The following is a 17,860-nucleotide window of genomic DNA, read 5'->3' on the forward strand; positions in this document are numbered from 1 at the left end:
AGCCAGTTAGAAGCCCCCCCCCCGAAAGTTAAAAGGACAGTGGGGCCCGCCGCAAAAGAGGTAGGGGCGAGAAGCTCAGATTATTTAGCCATTCATACTGCAGGAGGAATCCTCCCCAGTCCCAACTCCAGTTCTGCTTCTCCCACTGTCGATGTGGCAGGGCCTGGAGTAGATCCCTGCGGCAGCCATTTCAAAATGTATGGGTGGGGAATTCAACCCTCCCCAAGTTTCTTTTTAAAAAAAACTTTTTGGATTTTTCTGCAGACCTACAGAATCCCCAAGTCTGTAGAAAAACCTGTTGGGGGAGAGTGTGCGCTCTGTTTGCGGAAATAAGTATCCAAACACACAGGACGGTTGAGAATCAGATATATAGATTCTATCAATTTTAAATTGTAATGTTTTAATTGTGACTTTTAGGCCACCTCAAGCCAGGAAAAGAACTTCTCACAGAACTTCTCTTCCAGATCCTGACCATCTTATTTAATTTATTTATTCATTGGAATTTTAGCCCTCCCTCCCACGCAAGCGGACTCAGGGCTGGTTACAACAGCAGTAGATACACGATTCAGTGTGAACAGGTTCTAACTATATGTGTGACTCTTCACTGTGAAACAGTTCTATCTATATCATTTTTTAAAATGTGGTGTTCAGAACTAGAACCAGATAAGGTCTGATGATTATGGAATACAGTGTAACTATTACTTCATGTGATTTGGATACCATGACTGTTACCGCAGCCTAATTCTATTAATGCTGACTCAAGTTCAGCTTGTGATCAACTGCAATCCTGAGATCCTTTTCTCAGATACTACTGCCAAGCCAGGTATTTCCCAACCTATACCTGTGCATGTGATTCTTTTTGCCTAAATGCAGAAAACTGCATTTGGCTAATTTCACATAAGGAGCTGCGCCACCGTCATGCCTCCCTTTGCCCCGTTTCCATTGGTCAATTTCCCACTCGAAGCCGCGCGGCTGCATTTTGACCCGCGGCTTCGCCTGATTTCCCCCGGGGTTTCGTGATCCTGTTTTTGAGGATCACGAAACCGCAGGGAAAATCGGGTGAAGCCATGGGTCAAAATGCAGCCACGTGGCTTCGAGTGGGAAATTGACCAATAGAAGTGGGGAAAAGGGAGGCGCGACCACAGCACAGCTCTTGTGTGAAATCGGTCCCTGTCTTCCCATCCTGAGACACCCTTCTCACTGAGGCTATAAAATTCCTTACTTTTCCTGCATAATTCTTTTTGTACCCCTCAGATCCAAATGATTAGTTTACACATTGGAGCATCATAGTCCCAACTCTGCATGATTCCTGTGCTGTCTAGAAGTCGTTGTTTTCCCAGCTACGTTAAGCTATGTTGATTCCTGTTTTTTGAGGATCACTAAACCGCGGGGAAAATCAGGTGAAGCCACAGGTCAAAATGCGGCTGCGTGGCTTCGAGTGGGAAATTGACCAATGGAAACGGGGCAAAGGGAGGCATGACGGCGGCACAGCGCCTTGTGCGAAATCAGCCCAAAAATGTTTCAACGGAACAAACAAGCAAAACATCTGAGGTAACTCTTGCTACTTTGCCAGTGTTTATCATCCTGAATGCGGACAGCAAGCTTACCGTAGTTACCTGATAAAAGTGTGAAAGTGACTGAGTAGATCCCATTCTCTTTCTGGGCCTCCCCACCTTCTGTGTAGGTTATGTCCACTTGGAACTTCACTGGCTTCTGAAAGACAGCGGGGCCACCTGTGGACTTGTACTCTGCACGGAAGCTTGTCTGTGAGATGACACTGTGACTGAGACTGGGAATCTGGATCACAGAGAAATAAACAAAAGGATTGTGGGTCTAATGGCAACACACTTTTAAAAAGGCAACTTGATTGTTGGAAAAAACCATTTTGCACCCGAGACTTGATATTTTTAAAACAAAATGCTTTCCCAACCAAACATGCAATGATTTAGAATGAGGAGTACCGCAGGAACCATCTTTAATAAGGGAGAATCGAGGACCCGCAACTTCAGAATGTCAGCAGGGGCAGTATTCCTAAACTCTAAGGTCACTGGAGCTAGATGAAATAAGTGTTCTGTATATATAGATTGGAGCTGCGGTGGCTCAAGTGGTTAAGACGCTGAACTGCAGGCTGTGGAAGGTCAGTAGTTCAGCAGTTCGAGACCCGAGTGTGCCGCATGACGGAGTGAGCTCCCGTCTCTAGTTCCAGCTCCTGCCAACCTAGCCGTTCGAAAGCAAGACATTGCAAGTAGATAAATAGGTACCGCTTCGGTGGGAAGGTAACAGCGTTCCGTGCGCCTTGGTGTTTAGTCATGCCGGCCACATGACCACGGAAACGTCTTCGGACAGCGCTGGCTCTTCGGCTTTGAAACGGAGATGAGCACCGCAACCCTAGAGTCGGACTCGACTGGCTTTCGAGCAAGGGAACCTTTACCTTTACCTTTTTATGTATAGATTATAGGACCTTTCCGCACAATAAACTGGTTTGCACAATAAAAATGTGTGCTTTGTTCTCATTTGTTGCACCACCTTCCCTTCTGTTGTGGGGATAGCTCAATCCCCCCCACCCAAATGCTCGAACTTCAACATTGTGCAGATGGCAAGATGCTATAGTCCCTCCAGAGATTGCAGCAGCTGCTATTGTAGCTATTGGGTGGAATATGATTGACCATTTCTTGAGCATGTGTTGGACACTATGTGCCATGCCATTATGAGTGTTGCAACTACCGTTTACAATTACAGAGCCATTTCTACCTACCTAGTGCAGCCTTCTTTCAAGGAGTTCAGGGGGGTGTACATGGTTTCCCATTCCCTATGTTATCCTCACAGCAATCCTGTTAGGTTAGGCGGAGAGAGAAACTGGCCCAAGATCACCCAGAGTGGAGGTCGCATCGCCTAATCCAAGCCCTCTTAAACCACTACATCATGCTACATTTCATTTATAAATCTTTATCAAAAAATAAAGTGATTGGAGGTTAGACTTAAAAACAAATTATCTAGAGTTCCGTGCTCCTCTGTTGTACAGCTGAAACACACACGGAGTCCTATTTTTCAAATGTATAGTAGCAGTTCTATGCCTCCGCCCAGGGCTATTTTGGGGCAGGAACGCACAGGAACGGAGTTGAAGCTGGCTTCAGAGTTGGCCACACCCACTACAGCCAAAACCTCTGCGTGCCTGGCTACAGAGGGAAGGCCTAGAGAGCGACACCCCCCCCATGACTCAGGGGCCCTGGAAGGATCAGAGAGGCATTTAAATGCCTCCCCGTGCCTCCCCTGGCCTGTCCAAGGGCTGGCTTGCCTGGGCTCCCCACAGACGCAGGGCGCCTGGACAAACTAAGGGAAGGCAGTTTAAACTGCCTTTCCTTCAAGGGGGGGCTTGCCCGGGCTCCCCGCAGCCAAGGAGTGCCTAGGCAAGCCAAGGGAAGGCATGGGGGTGTGGCCTAATAGGCTAATGAGCTGCACTATCAGGGGTGTGGCCTAATATGCTAGTGAAGAAGAAGAAGAAGAAGAGATTGGATTTATACCCCGCCCTTCACTTGGAGTCTCAGAGCGGCTTACAAACTCCTTTCCCTTCCCCTCCCCACAACAGACACCCTGTGAGGTGGGTGGGGCTGAGAGAGCTCTGACACAAACTGCTCTTTTCCAAGGACAGCTGTGCCAGAGCTTGTGACTGACCCAAGGTCACATCAGCAGGTGCATGTGGAGGAGTGGGGAATCAAACCCGGTTCTCCCAGGTTAGTGTCCGCACACTTAACCACTACCCCAAACTGGCTAGTGAGTTTCTGTTGTTGGGTGTGGCCTATTATGCTAATGAGTTCCTGCTGGGCTTTTTCTACAAAAAAGCCCCACCTCCACCTATAATAATACCTGCCATTTTGGGGACCTTTCTTTTCTTTTATTTTTTAAGTGCAGCTACCCTCCCACATCAAGGTTATCTTTCATACTTATGTTGTAGAGTAGGACAGTGTGCTACTAGAACTGAAAAAGGACTTATGGGACTTTGGCATGGACGGTAAATGTAAAAATGTGATTTACCGAACATGTGAAAAAATAACTGTATTTTAAAATTAGTTCTTAACATGTATGCAGTATTCGAAGTGATTCATGAACATTAACCCAATAACAATAACTCTGTAAGGGATGCCATTATTTTCTAAGGAATGCACCTTTATTTTGTAAGGAAGGAATCTTTTAAGGAATGCCAATCCATTTTACAGATGGGCAGCTAACTCTGATAGCTAAACTAGACAATACACAGGACATCTGTGTCCAAAATCTGCAGGGTTTTTTTTAAAACATTAAAAGTTGCTTGGGGATTTAAAGCTGCCCCAAGGTAAAAAAGGTAAAGGTTTCCATTGCTCGAAAGCCAGTCGAATCCGATTCTAGGGATGGGGTGCTCATCTCTGTTTCCAAGCCGAAGACCCAGCACTGTCCAGAGACATTTCCGTGGTCATGTCAAGGCGCACAGAGCGTTGTTACCTTCCCACTGAAGTGTTATCTATTTATCTACTTGCAGTTTCTTGCTTTCGAACTGCTACGTTGGCAGGAGCTGGGACCAGAGATGGGAGCTCACTCCGTCTTGCCGCTCTCGGGTCTCGAACTGCTGAACTACCGACCTTTCGGTCTGCAGTTCAGCGTTTTAACCGCTTGAGCCACCGCAGCCCCCTCATGGGGCTCAGCAGTGGAGCTGCAAGGCCGGCAGCGGCGGCCAGGACCGTTGGGGGCGGGGTGTGTGGCCTTATGACTCACTTCTGGTGATGTCAGGGGGTGTGGCATATGCTAATGAGTTATGCTAATGAGTTCCCCTAGCTCTTTTTCTACGAAATGACCCCTGAAAGTATGCCTAAGAAGGCAATCTCTTTTTAATGTTTCCATTATGTTCCGTTAAGAAAACCAGCTCTGAATCTGACAGGTTTGGGTGAAAAGTGAATACATAAGAAAGAAAAATTCAAAATGAACCAAGGTAAGATAGAGATGGCACAGTCTGAGAACAAGAAGACAACATGTCTCCGAAAATGGAGACTGAGAGAATACAACACACCGAGTTTCACTTATTTATGTACATGTGAACTTGTTTATGTACTTACTGAAAGGAATGCATGAACTATGTCAGCCTTGATTGAACTCAGTGGCTTGTCCTTAATAACCACGAAGATCTGTTCTTCTTTCTCCAGGTTGATAAAGTTACCAAACCAGGACTTTTTGGCAAGCCTGACCATGGGAGGGTAAAGGGGAAGAGAGAGAGAAGAAAAAACTCAGGAAGCAAAGAGAAGATTTAGCAAAGGAAAGTACTGCGCAACCAAACACAGGAAATCTTCTAAATGGTCACAGAAATCTTCTAAATACACAGAAATCTTTTGAACAAACAAACAAACAAATAAATCATGTTACCCAACCAACTAGGAGCTATGCCGTTATTACACAATCTGTTGTGTCAAAAGAGTCCTATTCACCAAGAGAGAGAAAGAGAGCACTCTAAGGGTTCATGTGGCTTTAGTATACAGAATACGCATTAGAAACAGAAGGTCATGTACCATTAAAGTTAGAGGGATAAAAACACTGGTGAACATACCTGCGAAACAGTTTTACAAGGTAAGGCAGAGATCTGAATGAGAAGGCTATTGACAGGTCACTGTGCATGTGTGGCATTTACATGCACACAGAGTTCATGCGCATTCTGCTTGATTGCGGGTTCCCTTTAAAGGAACAGGATGACCTGTCTGGCATCCGCAGAGCCTTAATGTGCACAGTGCTCATGGGCAGTCCTGCAGACAGCTCATTATTACTGTATGTTCCCCAACTTCTGGAAAGTGGATACGATGGGGCAAAAAAATATATATCGTTCACCAACGTCGCAGAGATATCGAGCAACAAACGTCCCATGCTGTACTCTCGCCTCTTTACAAATCTTGGAAACCCAAAATTTATATGACTGCTCCTTTATATTTAGCTAATATTCCCAACCCAAATCATAGATGGGCTTTTCCCAGAGCTAGATTTTTATTTATTTTATTTATTTATTTTGCGATTTCTAACCCGCCCTGCCCAGTGGCTCAGGGCGGCTAACAACAATATTTAAAATAGTAAAACAATAAAACAATTTTACATATACAATAAAACTGGTGCTTTGAATCTATACAAATCTATACTTTATACGAGATGCTCAGCGACTCATGTGCGCGACCCACGAACTTAATAGTGGGAGCGCCCCAACTCAATCAAACTAAACCACCTCCATGGAATCTGGTAGGTCGACGGTACATCAAGGATGGTATAGCGAGGGTAGTGGCAGCGGCTCCTACCCAAAGGCCTGGTGGAAGAGCTCCATCTTGCAGGCCCTGCGGAACTGCACAAGGTCCCGCAGGGCCCGGATCTCCTCCAGGAGCTCATTTCACCAGGAAGGAGCCACCACCGAAAACGCCCTAGATCTAGTATGGGCCAACCTCGCAGCTCGGGGAGCTGGAACTTCCAGACTTTCCCATCGGCAGTTCTTGCTGGAAGATTTCAACGCATCCCTAGGCCTTTGAGATTTTGCTCATGCCCCTCTGAGTCAATTGAGACCCTTTTCCATATATTATTCCATTGTTCCTATTATGCAGAAGAAAGAGCCCTCTTAATTACACCTATAATAAGGTCATTCAGGCACCAAGGACAATTAGTAATCCACTCTGAGGAACGTTTGCTGAAACATCTATTGGAGGACAAATCCACTGTAATATCAAGGAATGTTGCCCAATTTCTCTTTATTGCATTTACAAAGCGTAAGCACCTCCTCAATGTTCCTTATGATGTCTCTTCTCTGTAATTATAATGTAGTGGGTTGCCGCATGGAGGAACGACATACTACGACGTGGTGCATAGCGCACTTTATTAGTACAGACTGAACATGCAGACAAACGGCCGGCAGGCCAACTATATACACACCTGGGGACACACCCCTGGTCACCATTGGTGGGTTTGAATCTCCCGCCATGGTTCCCATTGGTTCCCCAGTGGAGGGACTAGGAGTCTAGTCCCTATTGTCCCTTAGAACTCAAGCTCAGGTAGAACGCTGGCCCCCGGTGGCGGCCAGCATACACAACAGTAATGCTTTTTGCTTTTGATTCTGTATGCTGTTTAATGGGTCTCTGACCGTAATAAAAATGAATGAATGGACTGTATGTTCCGTTGATGGAAAGGGGGCGGGAAACCCAGTTCCCCTCCTCACTGCAGCCCCCCCCCCCGGCTTTTTATCCGTAAGGGACCCGGGGCAATGACCTCACAGGGCACATTGCTGGTGTGGAGGGGAAAGGCAGGAAAGATCGACTTTCATTGGCAGGACACTGATACGATCCAATTTCTGGTTCTGAGGCCACATTATCCACGTACAAGACCAAGGGATCATTCTGAGTGGAAAAGGCCAGCTGGCATTACACAAATAAAACTTCTACCTCTTGTCAGCCTGCCAGATTAGTGAAAGCAAAGAAGTTAGTCACAGTTTGCTAAATATCTCTCTGTTCCTCAGTTAAAGTGGTTTGGGAAAGCACAGCTCTCTAAAATATTCATAAGCCGCTATAGCTGTCCACAAGCCAAAGAGTAGCACGGGGAACAGTAAAGGGAAAGGGCCAGTCATTTAAGTGGGCTGTTAAGAAGGCTGGAGTCCAGCATGAAAGGAGGATATTGCATATTCATTTGTTCATGTGTTTCTCAAACACAGAGCATTGACTCCATAGGCCTCGGGACAATGTGGGCATTCACTCTGTGCTGTCAAAGGCCTTGATTAGATACTCACATCTGATCATCCATCTAATCCACCCAATTCCTTTAGACTTATATACATATTAGGACCAGTGTTCCCTCTAAGCCGAGTTAGGGTGAGCTAGCTCACAGTTTTTTAGCCTCCGGCTCACACATTTTTGTCTTGGCTCAGGAAAAGTGGCTCCAGAGCAAACTAATTTATGCAGCAGCCAAATCGCTCGCTCACAACTTAAATGCAAGCAGCTCACAAAGTAGAATTTTTGCTCACAGGGCTCCATAGCTTAGAGGGAACATTGATTAGGACTACAATATCTTACATTTTTCACATAGTAAAGGTAAAGGTTCCCCTTGCTCGAAAGCCAGTCGAATCTGACTCTAGGGATGCGGTGCTCATCTCCGTTTCCAAGCCGAAGAGCCAGCACTGTCCAAAGACATTTCCATGGTCATGGGGCCGGCATGACTAGACGCCAAGGCGCACGGAACGCTGTTACCTTCCCACCGAAGTAGTACCTATTTATCTACTTGCAATTTCTTGCTTTCGAACTGCTAGGTTGGCAGGAGCTGGAACTAGAGACGGGAGCTCACTCGGTCATGCGGCACACTCAGGTCTCGAACTGCTGAACTACTGACCTTCCACAGCCTGCAGTTCAGCGTCTTAACCACTTGAGCCACTGCGGCTCATGCGAACCTACAAAATACAGTGTTTTTTACACTGAAGGTAAATGGATTATAAGGGTAGTGTATGTACAGTTGCCAACTCTGGGGTGGGCAATTCTTAGAGATTTGGAGGAGCTGGAACCTAGGGATGGCAGGGTTTGGGGAGTGAAGGGACCTCAGCAAGGCAGGGGTCATTTCCTGCAGGAGTGCACAGGAGCGGAGCTCCGGCAGTAAAGAGCCCAGGGGGCGGGCACATGCAACAAGCCGCACCCCCTGCTCCCAGCAGCCCTCAGTCAGAGCAAGAAGCAGCCAGGTAAGTTGCAGAGCTCCTCCTGGCCCCCTGGTCCGAAACAGTCCAGTGGCACCTTTAAGGCTAAGTTTTATTCAGGTACAAGCTCTCCCTCCTCTGCGAGGACAGATCTGCACATCCCCCCCCCCCAATAGCTAGCAATCCAAAACAGTCCAGTGGAGCCTGAGCGGTGGGTGTTGCCTTCTGACACACTTCCGGTGATGTCAGGGGGTGTGGCATATGCAAATAAGTTATGCTAATAGCCTGCGGAGCCTCCCCATCTTTCCCGGGGCGTGGCCTAATATGCCAATGAGCTGTGCTGTCAGGGGTGTGGCCTAATATGCTAATGAGTTCCTACTGGGCTTTTTCTACAAAAAAAGCCCTGGTTATGTGTATCATTTATGGTTGTAAACAGAACTGTATAAGAAGACAGTAGTCTTAAATATGATTTGTACAGCGTGACGGAGTATTCTGGTTATCTGTTTGCACAACTTCCAGTTGGTGGCTGGATTACGACTGATCTCCAGGTAACAGAGGTCAGTTCATGAAGTCCCTCCCCAAACCCCAAACCCTCCTCAGCCTCCACCCTCCAGATCCGCAGGTATTTCCCAACCCAGGGCTAGCAAGCCTAATTAAAACATTAACCCAGGGTCCAGCCTACCTGAGGGACCGCCTTGCCCCACATGCTTTCCCAAGAGCACTACGGTCGGGGACCCAAAATTTGTTGGTCATCCCGGGTCCCAAGGACGTGAAACTAGCTGCGACCAGGGCCAGGGCTTTTTCGGTGGTGGCTCCTACCTGGTGGAATGAGCTCCCGGAGGAGATCCGGGCCCTGCGGGACCTTGAGCAGTTCCGCAGGGCCTGTAAGACGGAGCTCTTCCGCCAGGCCTTTGAGTAGGAGCCGCCGCCCCATTATACCACCACCGTCAAGGTATCTTAAAGGATGCATCGACGAGGCCCGAGGAAGAACCTGGAAACTATTGAAGATCTGACAAGCCGTCGCCATGGACACGCATACTATGGGAGTACTATCTGGAACTGCGGTGTTACCATCTTGGATTTAGGATATTAGTAATGGATTGAGTACTGTGGTTTTAGTGTCGGATGTTTTACTATGTTTTATTTGTTTTTACCTATGGCATGGCAAATGACCTTGCCCTTGTTAGCCACCCTGAGCCCATTGAGGAAGGCGAGATTCAAATATGAAAAATAAATAAATAATAAATAAAAAAGGGGGGGGATCAGAAAGGGAACACCACAAGAAAGTTTAAAAATCTTCTCCTGCTGGTGGAAGACAGTGATAGAAGGTGACAGATGAATCTCCCTGCGAAGGGAATTCCACAATTTTGATACTAAAATCAATCTTTGTACGCTTTAAGGAAGACCACAGGGCTCTGCAAATAAAACGTTACTTCTGCTCCCAGGGTGGTTATTCCAGATAAGAATTGTTTTAAATGAAACGGTACACAGTTTCTTTTTGCAAAGTGCTGCCAACCAGGCAAAATTAACACTAGGGGTTGAAAGCTAAACTGCCGTCCTTACTTCTCCGACCAGATTTTTAAAACGAAGAGATTAAGCTTAAAAAGCTTAATGTCCATTTTGTTCAATTAAAGGGTGGGGTTTGTTTTCCCCCCTATTATGTCTTGACTTCTGATCCCTTAAGGTTGTTAATGACAGGTTAAATGTTTCGTATGAGGGCTGTTTTTAAATGGAAGATTTTGCTGAGCACACTAAAAGCAGGAGATTTTTTTTTAAAAAAAGAAATCGACTTTTTGTGAAAAGGATGAAAAGGCTATACAGCTGGCAAAATTGCTTCTGTCGTATGGTCACCAGGAATAAAGGATGTAAAGCCTGTTTAGGTATCCGCTGATACCCCGAAGCTTGTAACCATTTGCAAAAACGAGCTATTCTGATGAGACACAAGACATTACAGACTCTTTCTAGTTCTCCTGATGTAACCATATTGTTTCTGCCGGGCAAGCAGGTGTAGAAAGCAGTACTGACATTTTATAATGAAAAAAGTCAGCAGATCTGATTGAACTGACTTACTGAACAGACTCATTAGTTTAACAATAGAGGCTAGAGAGGAGGAGGAGATGGATATTCCCACGGAGTACACAGCTGCTCTGCTAATGATCTTGTTGATCTGATCATCTGTGGCCCCATATCTTGCTGCTTCGGTGCTTACTTGGCTCTGGTGAAAATGAATACAGGGAAGTCTACTGACACTGACGGCTGAATTTATACTATCGAGCACTGTTCCCTCTAAGCTGAGTTAGTGTGAGCCAGCTCACAGTTTTGTAGCCTCCGGCTCACACATTTGTGTCTCAGCTCATGAAGGGAGGGCTCCAGAGCAGACTAATTTAATGCAGCAGCCAAATCGCTGGCTCACAACTTTAATCCCAACAGCTCACAGAGCAGAATTTTTGCTCACAAGACTCCACAGCTTAGAGAGAACAGCTTAGAGTCCCCTTGGGGCCTGAAACATTGTGGGGAGGGTGGAGACGTTTCCACCTTTACTCAGGTTTGGGGGCCCTCTCCTGGACTTATCACTCGCTCTTGCTCTTCCTGAGAACCTGAAGAGCTCAGGTCAGGCAAAGCAGACAATGCAGAGCTCCTAGATGGGCCAGTGGTCTGACTTGGCATGGTAACGTCACATGTTCATATTTAAATTCAGCAAGCTGGCCTGAGTCCTAATGGGACTGGTGACACTTGTTTTTGGCTTTGAAACCAAGTTAGAAACTCTAGTTTTAACCCTTTAAGCACTACACGACTTAAACCCATTTTTTTAAAAAAATGAATGATCTCCTCCTTTAGGGTTAACCTCCTAGTGCTGAGGGCATTCACACAACACCGCTGCAGTGGTTGGCCTCTCGATGGGTGAACCACAGTTTTGGAACTGTCTCTCCCTGGAAATGCTTGTAGGGTTGTCAGGTCGCCCCTGGCCACTGGCAGGTCAAGGCCAGGAAACTCCTGGAGATTTGAGAATGGAGCCTGGGGTACAATGCCATAAGAACATAAGAGACGCCAATGTTGGATCAGGCCAAAGGCCCATCCAGTCCAACACTCTGTGTCACATAGTGGCCAAAAATACCAGGTGCCATCAGGAGGTCCACCAGTGGGGCCAGGACACTAGAAGCCCTCCCACTGTTGCCCCTCCCAAGCACCGAGAAGACAGAGCATCACTTGCCCCAGAGTCCCTATGGCTGCGGTCACACAGGCAGAAAAATGCAGGGGGGGAGCGTGGCTGTTTGCCCCGGGGCAAAATAACGTGCGGTTGCATGAGCAGACATCCCGTGGAGGTCCCGTGGTAGGGGGGAGGTGCCGATCACACCACAACCCTGCGGCACGGCAAAGAAGCGGCGCGCCGCAGCAAAAGGGTGGTGTTTTTTTTTCTGTACACCGACGTGTGCGCATGCCCCGTTGGGTGCTTGTGCGCATCCCAAGGACACTTTGGAAAAAAAAAACCTTTTTGTGAGGGGACATGGGCGGGTGCCGGATGCCATGGGATTCCACCAGAAACGCGATCACGTGCCTGCCCTTGCCCTGCGGTTTCTGGAAACTAGTACCTCCGAGGTACTAGTTTTTTACCGCACATCTTTGGAGTGAAGCCTCGGGAGCTCTACGCTTCCCAGATGTGGCAGTGAGATCGCGCCCAGAAAATCCACCTATCTTCCGTCTCTCTAGCGTGCCTAATGCTCCGTGTGACGACAGCCTATCTATACCTTGTGGCTAATAGTCACCGATGGACTTCTGCTCCATATGCTTATCTAATTCCCTCTTGAAGCCGCCCATGCTTGTAGCCGCCGCCACTTCCTGTGGCAGTGAATTCCAAGTGTTAATCACTCTTTGGGTGAAGAAGGACTCCCTTTGATCCGTTCTAACCCGACCGCTCAGCAATTTCATGGAGAGCCCACGAGTGCCTATAGAGTCCACCCTCCAAAGCATCTGTTTTCTCCAGGGGCACCGATCTCTATAATCTGGAGAATTCTGGAGGATCCCCGGGTCCCACCTGGAGGCTGGCACCCCTACCCAAAGTGTCCTGGACATCGCTGGGAATTTCTTTTCTTTGCATCTGTTTAGGCTTCTGGAGTGGGAGGGTGGGGGGTTAGAGATGGATTATTTCAGTGCCTTCCACACGGATTGTTTGCTTTGCCTCCCCCCCCCCACAGTGAGTCCCCTCCTCCACACAATGCCATGCTCATTACAAGCAGGATGTGTGTGGATCCTAAGGTTTTCCCCCTTCGAACTGGAGCAAAGAGAAACACCCCTTTGCTTCAGCCCAAAGGGGACACTGCAGGGTGGCTGTGGGCAAGCATCCATGTGGATCAGTGTTCCCTCTAAGCTGAGTTGGTGTGAGCTAGCTCACAGTTTTTTAGCCTCCAGCTCACAGATTTTTGTCTCAGCTCAGGAAGGAGGGCTCCAGAGCAAACTAATGTATGCAGCAGCCAAATCACTTGCTCACAACTTTAATGCCAGGAGCTCACAACGTAGAATTTTTGCTCACAAGCCTCCACAGCTTAGAGGGAACATTGATGTGGATAGCCAATCTTTGGAGAGGGTGGAGCCTGGCTTCATTTTCCTCACCCCCTTCTGGCCCTTTAATGGACTCCCCCCCCCCCGTGCTACTGGGCAGTGCTGCTGCTGTTCAGCTGTGAAGGGGGAAAGAGGGACTGCCCTTTAAAACCCCATTATGTCAGCTCTGCTGCCATGGTAGCAGAAGGGGTCAGATGCTTCATTGACCTGTGTACAAAGTACCGCTGCATTCCTTCTGTGCTTCTTCACTACTGTAACGCTTGCTTATGTATAGCTGTGCAGGTGGTGTGGTGTCTGGGAGTGAGGGAACCGTAGGAGCACTGTCGGTTCCCAGCTTTGGCACTAATGGCCTGGAGCTCCTTCTTCTGCGCGCGGGAATGTGGCTAATTGGCCCAAGGAAGGTGGAGGTGCATACGAATACCCTATACCCCATTATGCTTGTAGGGGTGACTTTGTTATTGCATCTATGGCTCTACAATAAAGTATAACCTTTCTGATAAGCGTGTACTCAGTTGTTGGCTGTGGGTTCTGACCAGGGGTCATTTTGTAGAAAAAGAGGTGCAGGAGCTCATTAGCATAACTCATTAGCATAACTTATTTGCATATGCCACACCCCCAGCAGTGTGTCAGAAGGCAACACCCACCGCTCAGGCTCCACTGGACTGTTTTGGATTGCTAGCTATTGGGGGAGGGGGGAACGTGCAGATCTGTCCTGGCAGAGGAGGGAGAGCTTGTACCTGAATAAAACTTGGTCTTAAAGGTGCCACTGGACTGTTTTGGATCGGGGAGCTAGGGGGAGCTCTGCAACTTACCTGGCTGCTTCTTGCTCTGACTGAGGACTCCTGGGAGCAGGGGGTGGGGCTTGTTGCATGTGCCCGCCCCCTGGGCTCTTTACTGCTGGAATTCCACTCCTGTGCGCTCCTGCAGGAAATGACCCCTGGTTCTGAAACATTAAAAGCCTTAAAGCGGCGATTGCCCTTTTCCTTCACAGCACTGCCATTCCAGAAAGCCTCTTAATAGACTTTTCCCTTCCCTACAGCCCAGTGGTGGCACAGTGTTTCAAGTGTGAAGAGGAAAAGGGAGTGTGATTAGGGTTGCCGGGTCCCCGGGGGGTGGTGCGGGGAGATGGGTCCATTACCCGCTGGCCCGGATCGGGCCACCAGGGGGAACCCCACCCCCAAATTGCTGGGACCACGGAGACGTGCCCGGCGTGATGATGTCACCCAGAGGTGACATCATTGTGTCGGGCACGTTGCGGGGGGACGCTCTATCATTCGAGGGAAAACTCTATGGTACCTCCTGGAGATGGCCAGGATTCCCCCCGCTGCAGCTCCAGTAGGACTTGGCAACCCTAGCTGTGAGTCTGGCTGCTTTGGTGTTTCTGCACTGATGTGGTGGATCACAAGATGGAAGGGCAAAGGAAGAGATGGGGGAAGGCCATTGCTCCCTTCCTCCACCCATTTAGAAGGAGGAGGAGGAGAGATTGGATTTATTCCCCACCCTTCACTACCCAAAGGAGTCTCAGAGCAGTTTACAACCTCCTTTCCCTTCCTCTCCACACAACAGACACCCTGTGAGGTAGGTGGGGCTGAGCAAGCTCTTTTCAAGAACTGCTTGTGAGAGAACAGCTCTGAAATAACTTGAACCGGCCCAATGTTGACCCCAGCCGCTGCATGTAGAGGAGTGGGGAATCAAACCTGGTTCTCCCAGATTAGAGTCCGTGCTCCTGACCACTACACCAAACTGGCTCTCTGCTGCTTCCTCCGCGGGTGTGTTTATTCCTTCTAATATGCTCTTTCTGTTTGTGGCATATATGTGAAAATAAATGATCATGGGAATTGCCCTACGCGGAAGAAAAATAAAACAAGAAATGAAAGGAGCATTAGAACTAGACACAGCCAATGCTCCCTCTAAGCTGTAGAGTCTTGTGAGCAAAAACTCTACTTTGTGAGCTACTTGCATTAAAGTTGTGAGCAAGCGATTTGGCTACTGCATAAATTAGTTTGCTCTGGAGCTGTTCTTCCTGAGCTGAGACAAAAAAAGTGTGAGCCGGAGGCTAAAAAGCTGTGAGCTAGCTCACACTAACTCAGCTTAGAGGGAACACTGGACACAGCTCAGAACCACCTTATAAGATATCCTGAAAGGATAAAGAGGTGACTATACACAGCTTTGAAAAACACAGCAGCTGGCCTCCTCTTATGAACAGTGCTTCCAGCGATAGATGGCAAACAGCAGATATACTGGACAGAGCACATAGTCCTATGTAATTCTGTGTATAAATATTCCCTTTAAGGCATATCATGTAATTAGACAGAATGGTATCACTGTTGGATAAAATCAGTTTTGGAAAAGATTACATACATTCAGTTTCTATTAGCAGTTCTAGCGTCTACATGGGGGTTCTAGGCCCCTATGGGCTAGATTCTAAGTTAAGAAGCCTAGTGCACATTTACACAAAGCCCAATTTTATCAATTCAACAGGAATCACATGATTTAGGACTTTGTTGAATTGAGGCCTCATCTCTCTGTAAATCAGCATAGCTCCATCTTCTGGCACACATTGTGTAAAAAAATTAAAGTCAGAGTTTTGGAAGATTATAGCAAATATAAACGTAATAATGAAAATTAGATAACCCCAGGAATCTGTGATGCTTTTACTGTTTTATAGGCAGTTATCTCATTTTTCCCCCTTGTGCCTGCACACCTGTATACCTTTAGGCTGTTTAAACAACACTGAATTCAGAGGGAGCTAACTAGCCCAAACTGCATAGAATTGCAGCCTAAGTTTTGCTTTGCAGTAGTATTTTGAAGAAAGTATTCATTCCAGTATTATTAGAATGGAGAATACTATGGATGAGAGTCACTGTAAACCCGTTGTTGTTGTTCAGTCGCACAGTCGAGTCTGACTCTTCGCGACCCCATGGACACGATCACGCCAGGCCCTCCTGTCTTCCGCCGTCCTCTGAAGTTTGCTCAACTTCGTGTTCGTTGCATCTATGACACTGTCTAACCATCTCATCCTTTGCCGTCCCCGTCTTCTTCGACCTTCAATCTTTCCCAGACACACAAAAAGCATAAAATATATGTATCCGACATGCTAAGGTTGATGAAAAGGTTTTTGCAGGCTTTTCACTTAAAGATTTCTGTTATAGCCGTATCTGAGGTCTTTCTGACCAACATGCAAGTATTTGGAATAAAGTTTGCACTAACAAGGGATGCCATAATCCAATACAAGCCATGTATTGAGAAGATGTATAGATGTCACTAGTTGGGCTAGAATAGACATGTGCAATTGAATGCCCATCCCGCCAAAAGCAGACGATGGCACTGGCACCCATTGACTTCAGTGGATTTAGAAGAAGAAGAGAAGAGATTGGATTTATACCCCGCCCTTCACTACCCAAAGGTGTCTCAGAGCGATGCAAAGTCCTACACTTAGGTACAAAAAAATTCAAAGGCACAGATATAGAATTGGAGGGACTCGGCTTGACAGCAGCACATGTGAAAGGGATCTAGGTGTTCTGGTTGATCACAAGCTAAACATGAGCCTGCAGTGTGATGTGGCTGTGAAGAAAGCTAATGCAATCTTAGGATGCATTAACAGAAGCACTGTGTCCAGATCACGGGAGCTGGTAGTTCCGCTCTATTCTGCTATGGTCAGGCCTCACCTGGAGTACTGTGTCCAGTTTTGGGCACCACATTTTAGGAAGGATGTTGACAAGCTTGAGCGTGTCCAGAAGAGGGCAACCAGGATGGTGAGAGGGTTGGAATCCAAGTCTTATGAGGAAAGGCTGAAAGAGTTGGGTATGTTTAGCCTGGGAAAGAGAAGGCTTAGAAGGGACATGATTGCAGTCTTCAAGTATCTGAAGGGTTGTCATGTAGAAGATGGAGCAGATCTATTCTCTCTTGCTCCGGAAATGGGTGGAAATTACAAGGGAGTCGTTACCGGCTAAATATCAGGAGAAACTTCCTAACTGTAAGAGTGGTTGAGCAGTGGAACAGTCTGCCTCGGGAGGTGGTGGATGCTCCTTCGCTGGACGTTTTCAAACGGGGGCTGGACCACCATCTTTTGGATATGTTGTAGGGCTATCTTTCGGCTATGCTCCTGCAGAGTGCCAGGGGGTTGGACTAGATGACCTGCAAGGTCCCTTCCAACTCCAACATTCTATGATTCTACAAACTGGCGGTCTTCAGATGGGTTTGCTCAGTTTAGGATGGCACTGTCATTTTCATTTGGGTGCACATCACATTCACATCTGCAGTTCCTGTGTGTGCAGAATCCTGTTCTGCTGGAGCATAAACACTTCAGTTATAAATAACATCAGTGTGATATCCCAGAACATGCTAAGATGATCATACAGGGGTTGGTAAACTGAGACTGAAGGAAGATTCAGTATGAAAATGTTTAGCATGAAACAGCCTTGATGTCTATTCAGGATACATATCTTTGTAGGTTGAATGGTTATATATGGCCAGGGTCCGGCATACCTGAGGGACCGCCTTTCCCCATATAGGCCCCAAAGAGCACTTCGGTCGGGTCACAATTCCATCTGGTGACCCCGGGCCCTAAAGAGGCCAGGCTAGCTACCACGAGGGCCAGGTCCTTTTCGGTGGCGGCTCCTACCTGGTGGAATGAGCTCCCGG

General features: G+C 47.5%; 1 protein-coding gene across 1 annotated transcript in view; it reads right to left on the bottom strand.

The window, feature by feature from the left end:
* The window catches only part of LOC107105487 (serine/threonine-protein kinase BRSK2), a gene marked incomplete at its 5' end in the record, with an annotated part of 331,496 nt that overhangs the window by 37,198 nt on the left and 276,438 nt on the right, over positions 1 to 17,860 (bottom strand). The window contains 2 exons of the mRNA XM_015405471.1: positions 1,617 to 1,797; positions 5,085 to 5,208. Of these exons, the coding sequence (XP_015260957.1) occupies positions 1,617 to 1,797; positions 5,085 to 5,208 (305 nt within the window). The remainder of the gene's footprint in view (positions 1 to 1,616; positions 1,798 to 5,084; positions 5,209 to 17,860) is intronic.

Source organism: Gekko japonicus, unplaced genomic scaffold, assembly GCF_001447785.1.
Source record: "Gekko japonicus isolate JY-2015 unplaced genomic scaffold, Gekko_japonicus_V1.1 scaffold1845, whole genome shotgun sequence".
NCBI classification, from domain to species: Eukaryota; Metazoa; Chordata; class Lepidosauria; order Squamata; family Gekkonidae; genus Gekko; species Gekko japonicus.